The 15,489-nt window shown below is 27.8% G+C and overlaps 1 protein-coding gene across 1 annotated transcript; it reads right to left on the bottom strand.

Annotated features, from left to right (window-relative positions):
- Positions 1–248: 248 nt before the first annotated feature.
- On the bottom strand, positions 249–14,448 carry LOC107446651 (uncharacterized). Its single transcript, XM_016061344.4, has 2 exons — positions 13,648–14,448; positions 249–741 (listed from the first exon to the last, which is right to left on the bottom strand). Exons 1-2 carry the CDS (start codon positions 14,021–14,023, stop codon positions 362–364), a joined length of 756 nt encoding a protein of 251 aa, XP_015916830.3. The 5' UTR covers positions 14,024–14,448; the 3' UTR covers positions 249–361.
- Positions 14,449–15,489: the final 1,041 nt, after the last annotated feature.

Here is a 15,489-nt window from a genome sequence, read left to right as displayed (position 1 = left end):
AATGTGAAGTGTAAATTTCATTTAAAAGAAAGCTATCATTTCTTTTAAATGGTCAAATGCTAAGTTTCAACGCAAGAAAAAAGTAATTTCGCTTTTCTAATTATGCTTATCTCGCTTTCCAATTAAGATTTAAACAACAAAAAAAACTACCATTTGAACGAGAATAAAAAATAAAAAATTTTATGATTATTAAAATACTCTTTTCAGTACTTTTATGTCCTCCCATGTAAAACAGAAAAAAAACAATCTTAAATATGGAAATATTTTATTAAAATTACAAGTGTCTTTATGAGTAAAATAAATTCACAAATAAAGAAGTTTAGATATTTTTTTTTAATCAGCTTCTTACAGTCCTTTCTCATTAGTTATGAAGTTCGTTTTTCTTTTCACAGCACTCAAAAGTATGCTGGTCTTCTGAATTGTTTGAAAATGAATTAATGGCTGTCCAGTCACTATTCACTGTTGATGATACTGCATTTCGAGACTTGTAACTTCTTAAACATTGACATTTTTGCTCAACATGTCCTATTTTCTTTTCTTTCACACGGCGATTCTGAAACCATATCTTCACTTGTTTTTCAGAAAGTCTAAGACATGTAGCTATCTCAATTCTTCTCAATCGGGAGAGGTACATATTAGACGCGAATTCACGTTCAAGTTCAACAAGTTGGGCACTGCTGAATGCTGTCCGTACTCGCTTGCTGCTGGAAAGGTCATCACTTTTGGGAGATTCTTTTGTTTCTGAAAACAAAACAAAAATTATGATTTTAAACTGTTTAAAGAAATTAAAAATCTGATTAACCCCTTAACTTGTGCACTCGAGTTAATTCGAGAGCACTAAACAGGCCAAACTGTGCACACTCGAGATAATTCGAGCGGAGTTGTATTTTATGCTGGTATAATTTTTCGCACTCGAATATAATCAAGAATTGAAAATAACAATTTGAAAGCTTAGAAAAAAAATCGTTTTATTGATATTTATTATTTACAAAGTATTGTAAGCTATAACACTTATTTTTTCAAGAATAAAATATAGCCTTTTTCCATGGAACAAAAGAGCAGTATATCAAAATAGTCTACCAAAAGAAAGCTGAACCAGAAGCGACAACAAATGGAAGCCTTTGAAGAGATGGATTTGGTTGGACATTGATTGAATGAAAAAAAATTTTGGCCGGTTTTTTTTTTTCGAAAAATCTGTGCGTGATTGTTGTTGTTGTTCATTTACGTCGCACTAGAGCTGCACAATGGGCTATTGGCGACGGTCTGGGAAACATCCCGGAGGATGATCCGAAGACATGCCATCGCAATTTTGATCCTCTGCGGAGGGGATGGCACCTCCGCTTCGGTAGCCCGACGACCTGCACGCGAAGTCGAGCACTTTACGGTAGCACAGTTTAACGAGGACCAATACCGCACACCCTCGGTCCCTACGCAGACTGATCCAAGTGGTCACCCACCCGCACACTGACCGCAGCCAGTGATGCTTGACTTCGGTGATCTGCTGGGAACCGTGTCTTAATGATCAGTCCACTGCGGGACAATCTGTGCGTGAAGGGATTAATAAATGCTCCTCTAGTTGAACAGTTAAATCCAGTTCATAAATATCCAAAAAAGCATGTAAAACAAAACTACTCAGATCTTTTCGAATACTATGTGAAAAATAGAGGACAACTGTAACTGTCGTGCAAATGAAAAAAACAGAGTACCTCAGGCAGATTTCGAAAAAATTTGCTTGACAACTATTTTCTTTCTATTGCTAATGCTATGAACGCTAGAACAGATTTTCAAAAAATTTATAAAACAACATTGAAATTAGTAGCTTATCATACAAAAATTTTAATTGTAGAAAAATCTCATTTTTTGTCGCCTACGTTGATATTTTTATTGCTCGGCAGTATAACTTTATCTTTCACCTGTGTGAAAATTGCATTTTGGACATAATTAAGAATAATTGATTGAATGTGAAGGTCAATTGCATATGAATTGAATTTGGCTTTATTGCTCCAAATGTAAACAATGTTACGTATTCAAATCGCAGGAACTAAATGGTGTTCACGAGACCCGTTTTTAACTGACGGGAACAACCTCTCCCAATGGCATCCCTGCCAACTTTTGCTCTTTTTAAAAAGTGATTTTCTGTTGTAGTAAAATACGAGGGCTGTAAATTAAATAGTGGCAACTTAACCTTGAAACTCACAGAAGGGCGGGCATGCGCAAATAGGATATGGGAACGGTGAGATGGCGCTGTTGTCGATGTGTAGAGTGCAAAATACAGTCGTTCTGCTTAGAAGGGTAGTTGTTGTGTGGCGTTAAAGTGAGGAGTTTCGTTTCTATCGCTCTAAAGCATGTTTTCAAAAGGTGATCAGCTGTCGTCGCTTAAAATCGAGGTTGCCCGTGGTAAAAATGCAACAGAATGCTAACGAGGATTAGTGGAAGCCTGTGGGGTAAATGCTTTACCGTATTGGACAGTAGCAAGATGGGTTCAAGTATCTCGTCTTTTTCGTCATTAAGCCTTTTGAAAACATTCTTTAGAGCGATATTTAATTTACAACCCTCGTATAATAAAAAATTTATTATAGACAAATGTATTTTGCTTGAGCTTAAACACACCAATATAATAATGCCAAGCATTAATATACATATTCAAGTTATTCATTTGGTCTAATTACATTTTTTGTCTTGGTACTGCATATGAATATAATTTTTTTAACTAGATACAGTTCAGTAGTGTACTTCTGCAACTGTCAGTTGTTGGCCAAAAGGATCATGGAGTTTAAGGCTTTACGCATTCTAGATCAACTGCATGATTGTGGTTAGCAATTTTCACTGGCACTGCCTCCTTTACTTCCCTTACATGCTGGTATCCTCTATCGATCTGGTTGGCTTCCAGTAGCCAACTGAGGTAGAACTTTAGTTCTAAAAATAATAGCTCTGTCCCGTCACGACTATTCAATTCACTGTTGTTAAAAATATGCTTCCTTTGTTTATTTTGGGGATTAATGCCGTGACTAGAGATATGAAAAAATACCAAATTGATCTTTTAGTGCTGAAGTTGTTTCTTAATGATTCAAACCTATTTAAAAATACTTTTAAGATACTCAATTTGATCGATTCTTCTATTTTAATTAACTTGACGGCTTCTTTTTATGGGAACTACGTTTTTCGTTGAAGCTTTTCAGTTTTTTTTTTTTACAGTACTAGAAAAAATATCGAAACAAACAAAAAACTTCAAGTTTTAAAAGGTGTAAAGTTTAATTATATCCTAATTCAACGCAGTTCTTAGAGTAAAAGATTTCGACTATGTTTACTAAAGTAGTTCATAAATTCCTTATACTTATTTTTAAGACATAATTATTTCTTTTTTCTCGTTTAAAAAGGATATAAAATATTGAACTCTCCTCACGTTTTTTCCATAAATTTGTTGATAGTTTAAAAACTAATCTTTACTTTAAATTAAGTTAATCATTCTCTTAATTACAGGCATGAAAAAAATTAAATTGTCTGGTTTTAAAATTAAAAGGCTTATTGAAGATGCTTTTTTTTTTTGTGATACACATTTTCCTATTTTTTTGTACATTAGGCATTTGTCTTAAAATTTCGTTTTTCAAACTGAGCGGTAATTGTAGTTTCTTTGAGATTTTAAAATACAAACATTAAGCTTAGTATTTTATTCTTCAATATATTTTTCTTTTGAAGTTTATATTGTTTATCAGGGTGTCTACCATTGACGAGAATCTCAAACAAAAATCTCTTTACTGGTTCTGTTGATAACCTCATCTTTTTAAAAGCCAATTTTTATTTCACTATTTCGGATTCATAAATGAAATTGTATTTTAAAAATTAATTAGTTCAAGAATTGTGTAATTACCGTCATAATTGATTACTTAGGCCACTTTCAATTTAAGATATCTGGCCAAATGAAACCAAACTTGTCGTGATGTTTTATTTTGCTAATTTATGTGATACATAGTTTAAGCAATGATTTACATTCCTTTGTCCATTGAGAGTTGAGAAAAAATGTTAGAAACAGAATAAAGTTCTTTCTTTTTTATGTATTGATAATAATACAAAAGTAATTATATAATTTGTTAATAATTATATAATGTGTTATGTTATTTTTGTTATAATTTGTTAACTCAGAGGTTTCTAAAATAGGGCGTTTCCTAGTTCAATTAAAAAGTAAGTTCTGAAAAATTAAACATGAGGTATTTCGTTTATTAAAGAATGTAAAAATATTTAGATAAAATATTAGATCAAGTTATAGAATAACGTTTCCGTTTTATTGATAGTTCCTTATACAAATGCGCCTCTGAGCCTCTACTTCTAGTTTGACCCTAGGATAACAAAAGTTAAATATCAAAAAATTAAAACTGAAATATTATCACTTAAGTTATTCAACCATGAAAGGAATGTTTCAAGTTATGATTAAAGTTTAGTCATGGAACATAGAAATTCATGATTTTAATGTCTTAAATATAAGTAAAGATTTAAAAACTTGCTTTTAGAACATGCACATTAAAATTTGTGATCCAAAACTTCACTTAAGCAATGAATTTTCGACAAGAAAATTAGCAACCAAATTCAAAACAGTATTGCGAAAGTCAGCGACCGAAAATTAACCAGCTGAATTGGTCCAAGTTACCCCGGATGACAGTACATTTTGAGTTTTTTTTAAACTGATTTTTACTAAAATTGTGAAGGAATTATGTTTTTTTTAAATCTCAATTCGAACGCAAGATAAGTTTTTTCATTATTTCTTCGTGTTCAACTTCAGTGCTAGTACTCCTTCCTCCATTACTTTAAAATGACCATAACTTTAACTTTAAAGTGATGTATCTCAAAAAGTGTAAAAATAATAAGAATAATTATTGTACGAAATAAGAATAATTATATTTATATTAGATTTGTTAGTTTATTGTTTTTAGAAAATCGAAAAATATTTCTAATGTTTTGAAATATAATTTAAAAAGACAAAAACAAAATATAATATGTGCGCAGTTGGAAATTATTTTTTAATCTAATGTACAATAGTGCAACGGAAAAATTATATTAGGCGTATTTAATTTTTAAAAAAATTTCATTTTAAAGCATAGTAGTTTCAGTTATAAAGCTCTTTAAAAGCCATTAAAAATCTTATAAGTGAGGAATATTGTCAGAATATTATATTTCATATGTAAGATACTTATATAGAGTGCAGTGTATTTTACCAGTCATTGATTTTTATCTGATCAATTCATAATGCCGAAGGGTTTAAATAATGAGCCCGGAACTCACTTAAGAAAAGACCTAAAAATAGAAAAGTTTTGAATATTTTAAAGATTATGCTCATTTTACATAATTTATTGAAATTTATCAGGTGGGTTGTTTGCAAAGAATTTGCGTGCGTTAAATAAATATTAACCTAAGTGGTTATGTAAGTTCTAAATGTTAAAAAAAAATTGTAACATTTTAATAATATAAAAATGTCAAGATCATTTTTCCCAAGTAGCAGCATAAGATTGACTGGGTACAGAAACGGAGTTTCTCGAAACTTTATTTCCGAAGTCGATGGACACGACTTTTTTTAAATCTAATACCTATTTTTTCTTTTAAAAATGCACTAAAGATTGAACATAGTTTTTCTTTCTTTCCTTAAGCTTAACTTATTTTTTATGCAAATATTTTTTTCATCTTTTTTTTTATGTATTGTATATTTGTGCATACAGCTCCGTCAAAATTCAATTCGAAAAAAAAAAAAATCTTTTATCAGTCATTAGTCAACTCTATACAAAAAGAAAAAAAAGTGAGCAAAATTTCAATAGAATCGTTATTTTTTAATTTCGTATTTAATTATTTTTTATTTTAATTTAGAATTTATTTTTTAATGTAATTATTTTTTCTAAGAGATCTGCGAAAAATGTATAAATTTGTAAAATGTTTAGCTTAGAATCTTATTAGGTATTATTCAAACATTGTTATTCCATGCTTAAAGTGGAAATAAAATTATTATTGTATATTATATTTGAAAAAAGGAAAGCTTTTTTTTTTTCGAATTGTTTCCGATTTTACGTTTGTTATGTCAGATTGTAACAAATTAAGCGTTCATTCAACTTAATGTCTATTTCTTATTAGATGTAGAAGCTTTACATGTATTCAATTTACTTGTTAATCGCAAGAAAGTAAATATTTCACAACAATGAGAAAAACAGCTGTCACTATCTGATAAAATCAATATCTTTCTTACTTTTGATTAAATTATTGTTTTATTCTCAAATGTATAGCGATTACAGGAGTTGTATCATTTTTACATACATTATCAAAAATACTGTTGCGCAAGCATATATTTTTTTTAAAAGAAAGACTTAATTTAAAAGATATATTTATTGTGACCAGGTTTCTTTAAATTTTAATTAAACGTTTTAATTAAACGTTTTAATTAATATACTGTTTTTACTTACAAATGCATTTCCTTAAACTTTAAGGTAAAATGGAGTTAATTTTGTTATTTAAATTTGCACTATGTCCAATTATACACTGTTCATATCTGAGATAGGTTCAAATTAACTTGCTTTTCCATGAGCAAAATGTTCAATTCTAGTCTAAACTGCTTTACTAAAGCTTGCAGAGGTACCTTCCAACAATAAATAAAGTAACTAATCAGGAAAACAGTTTAGCTGGAGCACTTAAAGAATTAAATTATTATAGAATAATTGGATGGAATTCCCAGATGATTTTATTTTAACGGAGATTACCCGATTTCAATATTTTAATTAACTCTTTTTGGATAAAACTCTTCTAAAGATAAAAAAAATTGACGTATTGATCGAGAAAGCTTTTAAAAATTCCATAAATTATTTTTTTTAAAAAAGGCAGAGTTATTTCGGTATTATAAACAAAAACATCATCTTAGCTCAGACACTGAAAGAAGAGAAATGTGTTTCTTCATTTTGTGGCTCGGACCCTGATGAAAGTAAAAACAATCTATTTTTACCGGATCTTGAAAATCTCATTCTGAAGAACTGAGTTTAAAACCCCAGTATTGGCTTGAAATTCACCCAGCTTTAGATAGATTAGTATCTGCTTATGTGGGGGATAAAGGCGGTTTGTGAACAATTCTATCCACAATCGTGGCATTGGTCATAAAATTGTGGAGTCTTAACCTCCTTTATTAACAAAACCCACAATGAGCAATCGCCGGAATGATTTCTCTATCAAAAAAATCAGTTTAAGAAAAACGGAAGAAGATAGAAATATATTGTTTACTGCATTCTGCTTAGGAAACTAGTTATTTATTCTCACTTAATTTCAAAATAAGTTACAAAGTTCGCAACAGATAGTGAAGTTGACTAGAAAAAGCCAAAGACCATTACTTTCAGTATGACCCCCATATGTTGCAACAAGAGAACAGTTTTCACATTAATTACATTAGTTTTTCTCTAATACATTGTGTAAACTTTATTTAAAGCTTTTTGGTTTGCTTATGCTGCTATTTTATATTTTAACAAGTCATTAAACTCTTCCCTGATATAAAGCAGTTTTTCACTTCTCTGATACAGGAGAAAATTTCATATTGTTACCAAAATTGATTTATCATTAATGTGCTTAATTAGCTGACCATTATTTATTAAACATAATAATTTAATAAAGAAAGAGGGAGTAAAGTGATCATTGGTTTAGGATTAACGCATATCGAGGTCTTATAGAAATTTAAGGTTGATTTTTCTAGATAAGTGTTATCATACTTAAATTTACATTAATTAAATATTATAATTGATAAATGATAAACTACTTCAAGTAAATTACAAACAAAAGTCAATAACTGCTATAAGTCGTATTTCAATAGTTTTCCTTTATATTAAAACATGCTCATAACCCACGTCTCCCTCAATTTTTAACGCACTGAGAAAAATAGAACTGAAAACTGAGAAAATGTATTCTCTAAACAAAGTAAAATTTAAATACTGAATTCAAAATGTTATTAAATATTGAAAAAGTTTTAAACGAAAAATTTATCTAAAAATTATTTTATGAATAAAAATTTTTATCTCATTTCGAATTTTGTGTAAATTTTGATAAAATCGATGGATAAACTTTTCCTAGGACAGTGTTTTGAAGGCAAATAAAATATATAGTTTGAAATAGTATTTATTGGAACGTAAAATATAAGTTTAAAAGAAACTACAAACTTATAATCTGATAAGTTCTTAGCTTGCTTTAACAAACACATTGCCAATTAACAAGGTTTTTATAATGTTGTTGAATTCTTGTTTAATGCATCTCATGTACAAAAAAAGCTGCATAAATTCATGTATTATATTATTATTTCACTGATAATAATTTTTTGCTAATAACAATCATTAAAGGACAATTTTTTCTACATTGCATTTTTATCCCATTCTTTGTTTGCTTAACCCAACCCCACTTTCAAAGAAAGTAAAAAAAAAAAAAAAATGCTGAAAATATTTTTGAAAAATTGATTTAGCTGAAATAGTTTCAATAAAGTGTAATAAAATAAGTTATGAAGAAATATAATTATTTCCTGTGTACTTATTATATTGCATTATAATGGAAAAAATAAGACATTTCATTTAAAATATTTAAATTTATTTCCTCAACTGCTTAAATTTAAGAAATCTATCTACGATTACCTTTCACCTAATTCGACAGTATGTATATTTCAAAAGAATAAAGAAAAATAAAGGTATGACGCATTTAGCATTAAAAGCAAAAAAAAAAAATAAAAAGAAAGAAAAAACTTGAATAGCTTTTGATGATATTTTAAGCTACGAAATCAGACACAAAAACGTACTTTCTCTGAATAAATAAACTTTTTTTGGATTTTTAATTTCCAAAATATAGGGGGTAGCCACATTTTTCTTCTTATTATTTTTTAAATTTTATGTAATAATAGCCGGAAAAATTTTGAATTTCAAATAAATAAGTTGTAAAAAGAAAGTATTAATTTGATGATGTAATTTTTATTTTGACATCTTTATTTGAAATGTAATTAAAGCAAGCAAAAAGGTTTGAAACAAACGTCTAAAAAATTAAAATTAGTTTTTAAATTTATATATATTTTTTATTAAGTTTGGTGAACACTAAATCAAAATTTGAGCTAATTTAAACTGCAGTTTAAGGTATAAAAATTATTTTCAAATTCGGTAGCGAGGAAAACTTACTATGTACTTCAAAATACTTTTTCACTAACGTAGTATGTCAAAAATATTTTTTGAATTTTGTTTTAATGTTTAATTGATTTCATTATATGTTAAACTTAGTATGTTTCGTATGTAAGTTTTATTGATAAGGAGCTACAATGGCTATTTATTGGGAAAGTTGGATGTTTTGGGATTAGTATTGTGCTTAAAGGAAAAGCTAATGGAAGCAACTGATAGAAATTGTGTAGTGAAATTAAGCTTTATAGATTAAAGAGCGAAATCTTAAATGGAAGTTTAGTACAATTGAAAAAAGAAAAAAAAATGAAAACTCTATAGAAATATTAATGTTAAAAAATTTTCGTTTATTCAGAGATTTAAAGTGATTTCTATTAAAATACTTAAAAAAATTTTCAGCCTTAAAAAATTGGAAATCCGCGTCAAAACAAACGTAAAAATACTTAATTTTTTATTAAAAACTTAAATTGAATCAACCGAGTATTTCCGAGAAATAACAGCATAAACTTTGATTTTTTAAAATAAAAATTTAATAGACTTTTTAAAACTGTTTATTTTTAAAGAAATATCCAGCAGATTCATTTTAAGTTTTTAATTATCATAAAATAACGTATTCGGGTATTTGGCTGTTTTTATGTTTCTCTGAGGGAAAAAAACAGAAAAGTTTTATGAGAATAATATATTTTTAAATTGTTTTTTATTAAGTTTATTTAAATAATTTTTCAATCGTTATGTATTTTACACTTTATTATGCCAACTTAGAGCTTAGACTCACAAATGAAATGTGAACTTTTTATATTATATTATATTATATTATATTATATTATCAGCTTATATTCAAGAATTATTTTTAAAATTTCTATGAAAATTCTGTATGAATCATTTCAAGTCCATACATGGCAAAACTTTTACTTTGTTAATTTTGAACTTTAGTACTTTTATTTGTTCTTTGTCTATTCTTTTAGGTAAAATAAAATGCAACTATTTCTATTGGAAATGTCAAAAGAAATCAATACTTAATTTAAAGTAAATTTTTAAGATTATTTAAAAAATATTTCCCTGAAATTTTTCAAATTAAATATTGTTCCCGCAATTTTTCAATTTAATATTTTTAAGAAATAAATGTCTTAACTGTAAGAGCTAACTTTATCTATAACTTATGTAAAACCGTCTAAATAGAATACGTTCCGTAATTTGTTTTTTATATGCTCAAAGTAAGCTTACAAAAGCATTTTGAAAGTAACCGTAACATAACTGACGTGAGTTAGTTGTATTTTAATGCTTTTTACTGAAAATGCCAATAATTTCTCTTGTAGATTTTCTTTTATATTCTTATCACCTCAAGTATAGTATGTTTTCACATTACAATACTCTATAGATTCCTTTTAACCCTCCTGAAGAGAATTATCATAGTATCCTGTAGAGATCAGAGTATTATCCTGTATAGTATTCAGTAAGTGACAAAAATGACATGTTCTGGAAAATTCACGCTGTTGAGTAAGTGACACTTCTAAAAGGAGGAGAAGAATCAATGAGGTCCAACTTCCCCCGAAATGAAATAAAAAGTTTAGAGTTTAAATGAGTCAAGTAAATTTATCAAAAGGCGTTTAATTTCGCAAATTTTCTGCATCTTTCCAGCAAATAGCCTCAGTCATGAAAATATTATTATATTTGCGTTTGACAGGAATTAAAATAAAGTTACTTGATTTTTCTAAAATTTGCTATCCGAAGCAACTTTTTTGTTGTAAAAGAAAAGTGAATTATAAATAGAACAAAGAAAGATTCGAAAAAAAGAATTATTCCATCCAACTTTTACTGATTTGTACCTTTTTCTGTAAACAAAATTATAAAAGAAAACTTTATTGAGCAATAATTTTAACTAATTTTAAAAACTAGTACTACATGTGCAAATTTGTCAATTATAAAATGATTCTCTAGAATCTTTTTAATATTTACCGAATATAAAGAAGTAGGAATAAAGAATAAGAGAAAGAATGATTCTTTAAATACAAAAAGAAAAACAAGTATTTTCAGTATATGAACATTTCGATTTTTATACGGCATTTAATTTTTTGATAGTATATTTATTCTGTTAAATGAAGAAGTGAGGAACAAAATCAGAACTTGCTATGCAGCAAATCTTCTTATCCAAGCCTAATATGAGTCAGTCCTTAAAATAAATTAATAAATGTATCTAATAATGATTAAAGTCATGTGTTCTTTATTTACTTATTTTTTTTTAAATCTTTACTTCAAGCAAAAATATACAGCACCAAAGAGATGATTTATAAAGTAAGACTATAAAAATATTAGTTGTATTTTAGTTCGTAGAATAAAATGTATAGAAAGTTTCTTACAAATTTAAACTTTATTTTGTTTAAATTTTTTCCTTAAGATCAAAAATTTTCAAACCCGCTCTAGTATGAAATCCTGGTTACGTCACAGCAAAATAAATTAATAATAATAATAAACAAATTCATAATAATAATAAACAAATTAGTAACAATAATAAATAAATTATTAATAAATAAATTAATTATAAAATCCTTAAAAAATTATTTTTACTCATTTAAATCGAACGTAATTTAATCTTTTCTCACGTTTTTTAATTAAAGTTTACGTAACTTTGAAGTTTTAATTTTTTCTAAGCGTACTTCTTTATTTTAACACTTTTTACTCGTTGCTTTTCAAAATCTGTACTTTTTACTATTGCCTTAAGTACAAGTTAAGTAAATTGCCTTAAGTACAGTTACTTTTAATCGTTACTTTTTAGAAGTAACATCCCCATGCGTAGGAAATATGCGCAAAATTTTTTTGAAAGATTTTTTTAATCAAAACAACATGACCAATTTAAAAAACTATCAAATTTACTCTATAATCGATCCTAATATAAAAGAAATTATAGTTTGAACAGATTGGTTAGCACATGTTTAAAGGCACCCCACAGGACGTGAAACACCTTTGAACAAAGATTTCTTTATTTTTTAAAGTATCTAGAATTTCTCAAAAAAATTTCAGTTTCGAGTACATTAATTAAATGTATAAGCATTTTCAATGCACTCTTTTATTTACTCTAATAAATTTTATACAAAAAAAATAAGTATTTGTCATGAAGTTATTGAAATGTGCTGCTTCTTCCCTATTTAGACGTTATCGCTTTTATCATTTTACTAGGATCTTCTATGTATAGCACATTCAATTTTTTTGACGTCAATAAGCACAATACAACGAGAAAAAGTAAATAATTTCAATCTTATTTTATCCCTCCTTCCTCCTAAGAAATTGGGGGAAAGATACGATCTTAACCCGTTCATGATAGTGTAAGGTACACATTAGAAATATGGAACATATTAACGGATAACAAACATATTCGCAAAGATGTTGTTTATTTTGCGAAATTATAAAGGGAATTTTGAGTTGGGGTGTCAAAGACAAAAGAGAAGAACGAAAAAGTGTTAAAAAGAGAACTTAGATTCAAGGAAAATATTAGAAAATTTGAAAGGTCATTAATAATTTCTTAGGCTAAGTATTTTTTTCTACATGTCAAAATATATAGATCTACGTATCGAAAATAAAATGAATATTTTTTTGTTTAACAATAAAATTTCTTAGTTCACCAAAAAAAATTGAGAAAATCTTGCTTTAGAGATTTAATTTTTATCAAAGTCTGCCATTTTCTCTTGCCACCAAAGTTGCCGGTCTCGGGAGCTTAAGGGTATAAACTTCTAGAATTTAATGTATAAGTTATAAGTCGACCTGCGTCGTGATACATAGTTTCAGACACAAATAATAGAGAGCTAGAGTGTCTTAGATTGTAGATTCTTACTGCAGTAATATTATCGTAGTAATATTTTTGGGTTTTTTCGTTATATAAAGCGAATGAAAAATTTCAAAAAAAAAACTACTACGAATCCATTGTTCTGATATTTGAATTAGGAGTACCCTTCCCTTCTTAGATAAGTTCAGAGACTGAAATGATACAAAGAGAAAGTTTATTGCCTGAATACTGTCTCTCGGATACAACACATAAAATACTTAAAGTTCAAATGATTGTTTGGAGCTTTTTCTTTCAAATAATTAGGATTAGTATCTGTAATAGCATATTTTATAGCAATCACACATTTTTGCTTAAAAGATACATTCAAACTTAAGGACAGGATACACTTCTCAAAAATTCAGAAACTGTAACATTATATTGCCACCTTTGTTCGGCTACCATGAGTTATTAAGTATATAAAAATGTGAGTCTCTCCAAAAATTGAAATTCAGATCGCTTATTTTGAATTTTGTATATTATTTTGTATTAAAACAATTAAAAAACTATTTCCTTACGAGTAAAATTTTAGAAACAATTTTACAAGTCTTTTCAAACATATGTATTCATAAATGAAATATATTTATTTATTATTCTCAGCTAAATGAAGCATGCATACCGTAGGTAAGCAGGAATAGACATCAGCAGAAAACAGTAAAAATTTTGAAATAGCAGACTTACCTTTTTCTTCTAAGAACGGAGAATATGATCGTTGCTGCCATGAATCTTTTGGCGATTTTTCTTGACTAAAAGAGCCAGGAACTATTGATGATTTAAGTTTTTGTGTTGAATTTGGAATTTGAGAATCTCTATAGCCTGTATTTCTGTTGGAAATTCCTGCTTGAGCATAATTGTACAATCCTCTTTGCAAATAATCCGATAGTTCAAAGCTATTACAGAGACCACGAGAAGATATACAAAGTCCTGGAGGTAGAACCATAGTATTTGTTGATATCCATGGGCTCTTACAGCCACTTAAGTTGACTGAGGAATCAGATTTCTGGGAGGTGTTTTCGCTTTTCGTTAAAATAGAATCTACTAAGAAGGATTTAGACATGATTAGTTATTGGGACATAGAAGAAATGAGGAGAAGTAAATTGTCCTCAACTACAACTGATATTTAATTATTTTACACTTATTAATTTACTTTACACATCAGTATATTATGATTAATGATTTTATATGAAAATATATTTGGGTAACATAAGTTTTTAAGAAAATGCCAATGGTTTATGAAATGGTGTCTTTAACTAGGAGAATTTAAAAAAGAATAAAGTCACGAGTGTAGATAAATCGTGAGAGATTTTATTGAATAAAGATGGGAAAATGTATTAAAAGTCTCTACCACAGGAAGTATTTCGCACTGAAATGGGGGCTGTGCAATTTGTTTGTGAAAAAATAAGGGGTCGAGCAACGAATGATTGAAAAGGAGAGGCGGGTCTTTTTTGGATAGGCGGCACCCCGGGTCCGATCTGCACCCTTTGAGAGAACGCGAGCAAATTGCAAACCTATAAAAGCCTTCAACAAAGAATTACATATTATTTAAAGCGCACGAAACACTTCTCTGTGCCTTACTGTCAAAATATTTTAATTGCGAATTTTCAAAACTCTTTTAAGAAATTAAATCGCTTGCAATGATTTATAAAAAATAAAAAAAATCGTTTACAATGATTTATAGAAAATAGTTTACAATGATTTATAGAAAAAATTAATTCTATTTGTCCATTCTAATGAAAAATTTAAGTAGTTTAAAAAAACATTAATATAAGAGAGAACCCCTCAATTTTTTGACGGAGAAAGAAAGTATTTAAAACCAGTAGTGTGAGAAGTGTTTAAATTCATTGCCTTCTACTGTACAAGTACTAATGCTGTACTAGTATTATGTATGCAGTGACTTTGATGATAATAATTTAAATTAAAGAATAAGTATTTTTTTTTATACTGTTGAGAGTTTACATCTGTTATTAAAAAAAATCGTACATTAGTGAGCGTGGTTTCTTTTTATGATAGATATTTTTAAATTTTATCATCGACAACAGTTGATAAAAAAAAAATTTATTTACAATTCTGACATTAGTTTCTAGTAATGTTAAGAAGATTTTCAACTTCTTTAAGTACTTATTAATTAATTTCTTCGCAAACAGTAAATACTTTAATGAACGAAATTTCCAAGAATATTTTTCTTTCTTAGAGTCTAACATAATTTTAGATTTAATAGCCTTATTTTAGATTTAATTTTAGCATTATTTTAGATTTAGATAAAATAACCTTTCAGCATTTTTCAGTTCAAGTTTTTCTAACAAAATAAAAGTTTTCAGGCAAGATTTATTTTGATAATTTTCTAGTAAATTTTGCGACATTGAACATTAATGTACTGAATATTATTAAAAAATTTCTACATGAGCATTAATGGGCTCATCTCTGTTTGTATTTCTTTCAGTCACAAAAATGAACTATCTTGATTCCTGAATTTAAATTTTCTCTCATTTATTTGGCATTAGTATTCAAATTTCTTCCCCTAAA

This window comes from Parasteatoda tepidariorum, chromosome 11 (genome assembly GCF_982258835.1).
Source record: "Parasteatoda tepidariorum strain Cologne lab strain chromosome 11, Ptep-v5.0, whole genome shotgun sequence".
Taxonomy (NCBI): domain Eukaryota; kingdom Metazoa; phylum Arthropoda; class Arachnida; order Araneae; family Theridiidae; genus Parasteatoda; species Parasteatoda tepidariorum.
The sequence above is the reverse complement of the archived record's forward strand: the minus strand, read 5'-3'. Positions and strand labels throughout refer to the sequence as shown.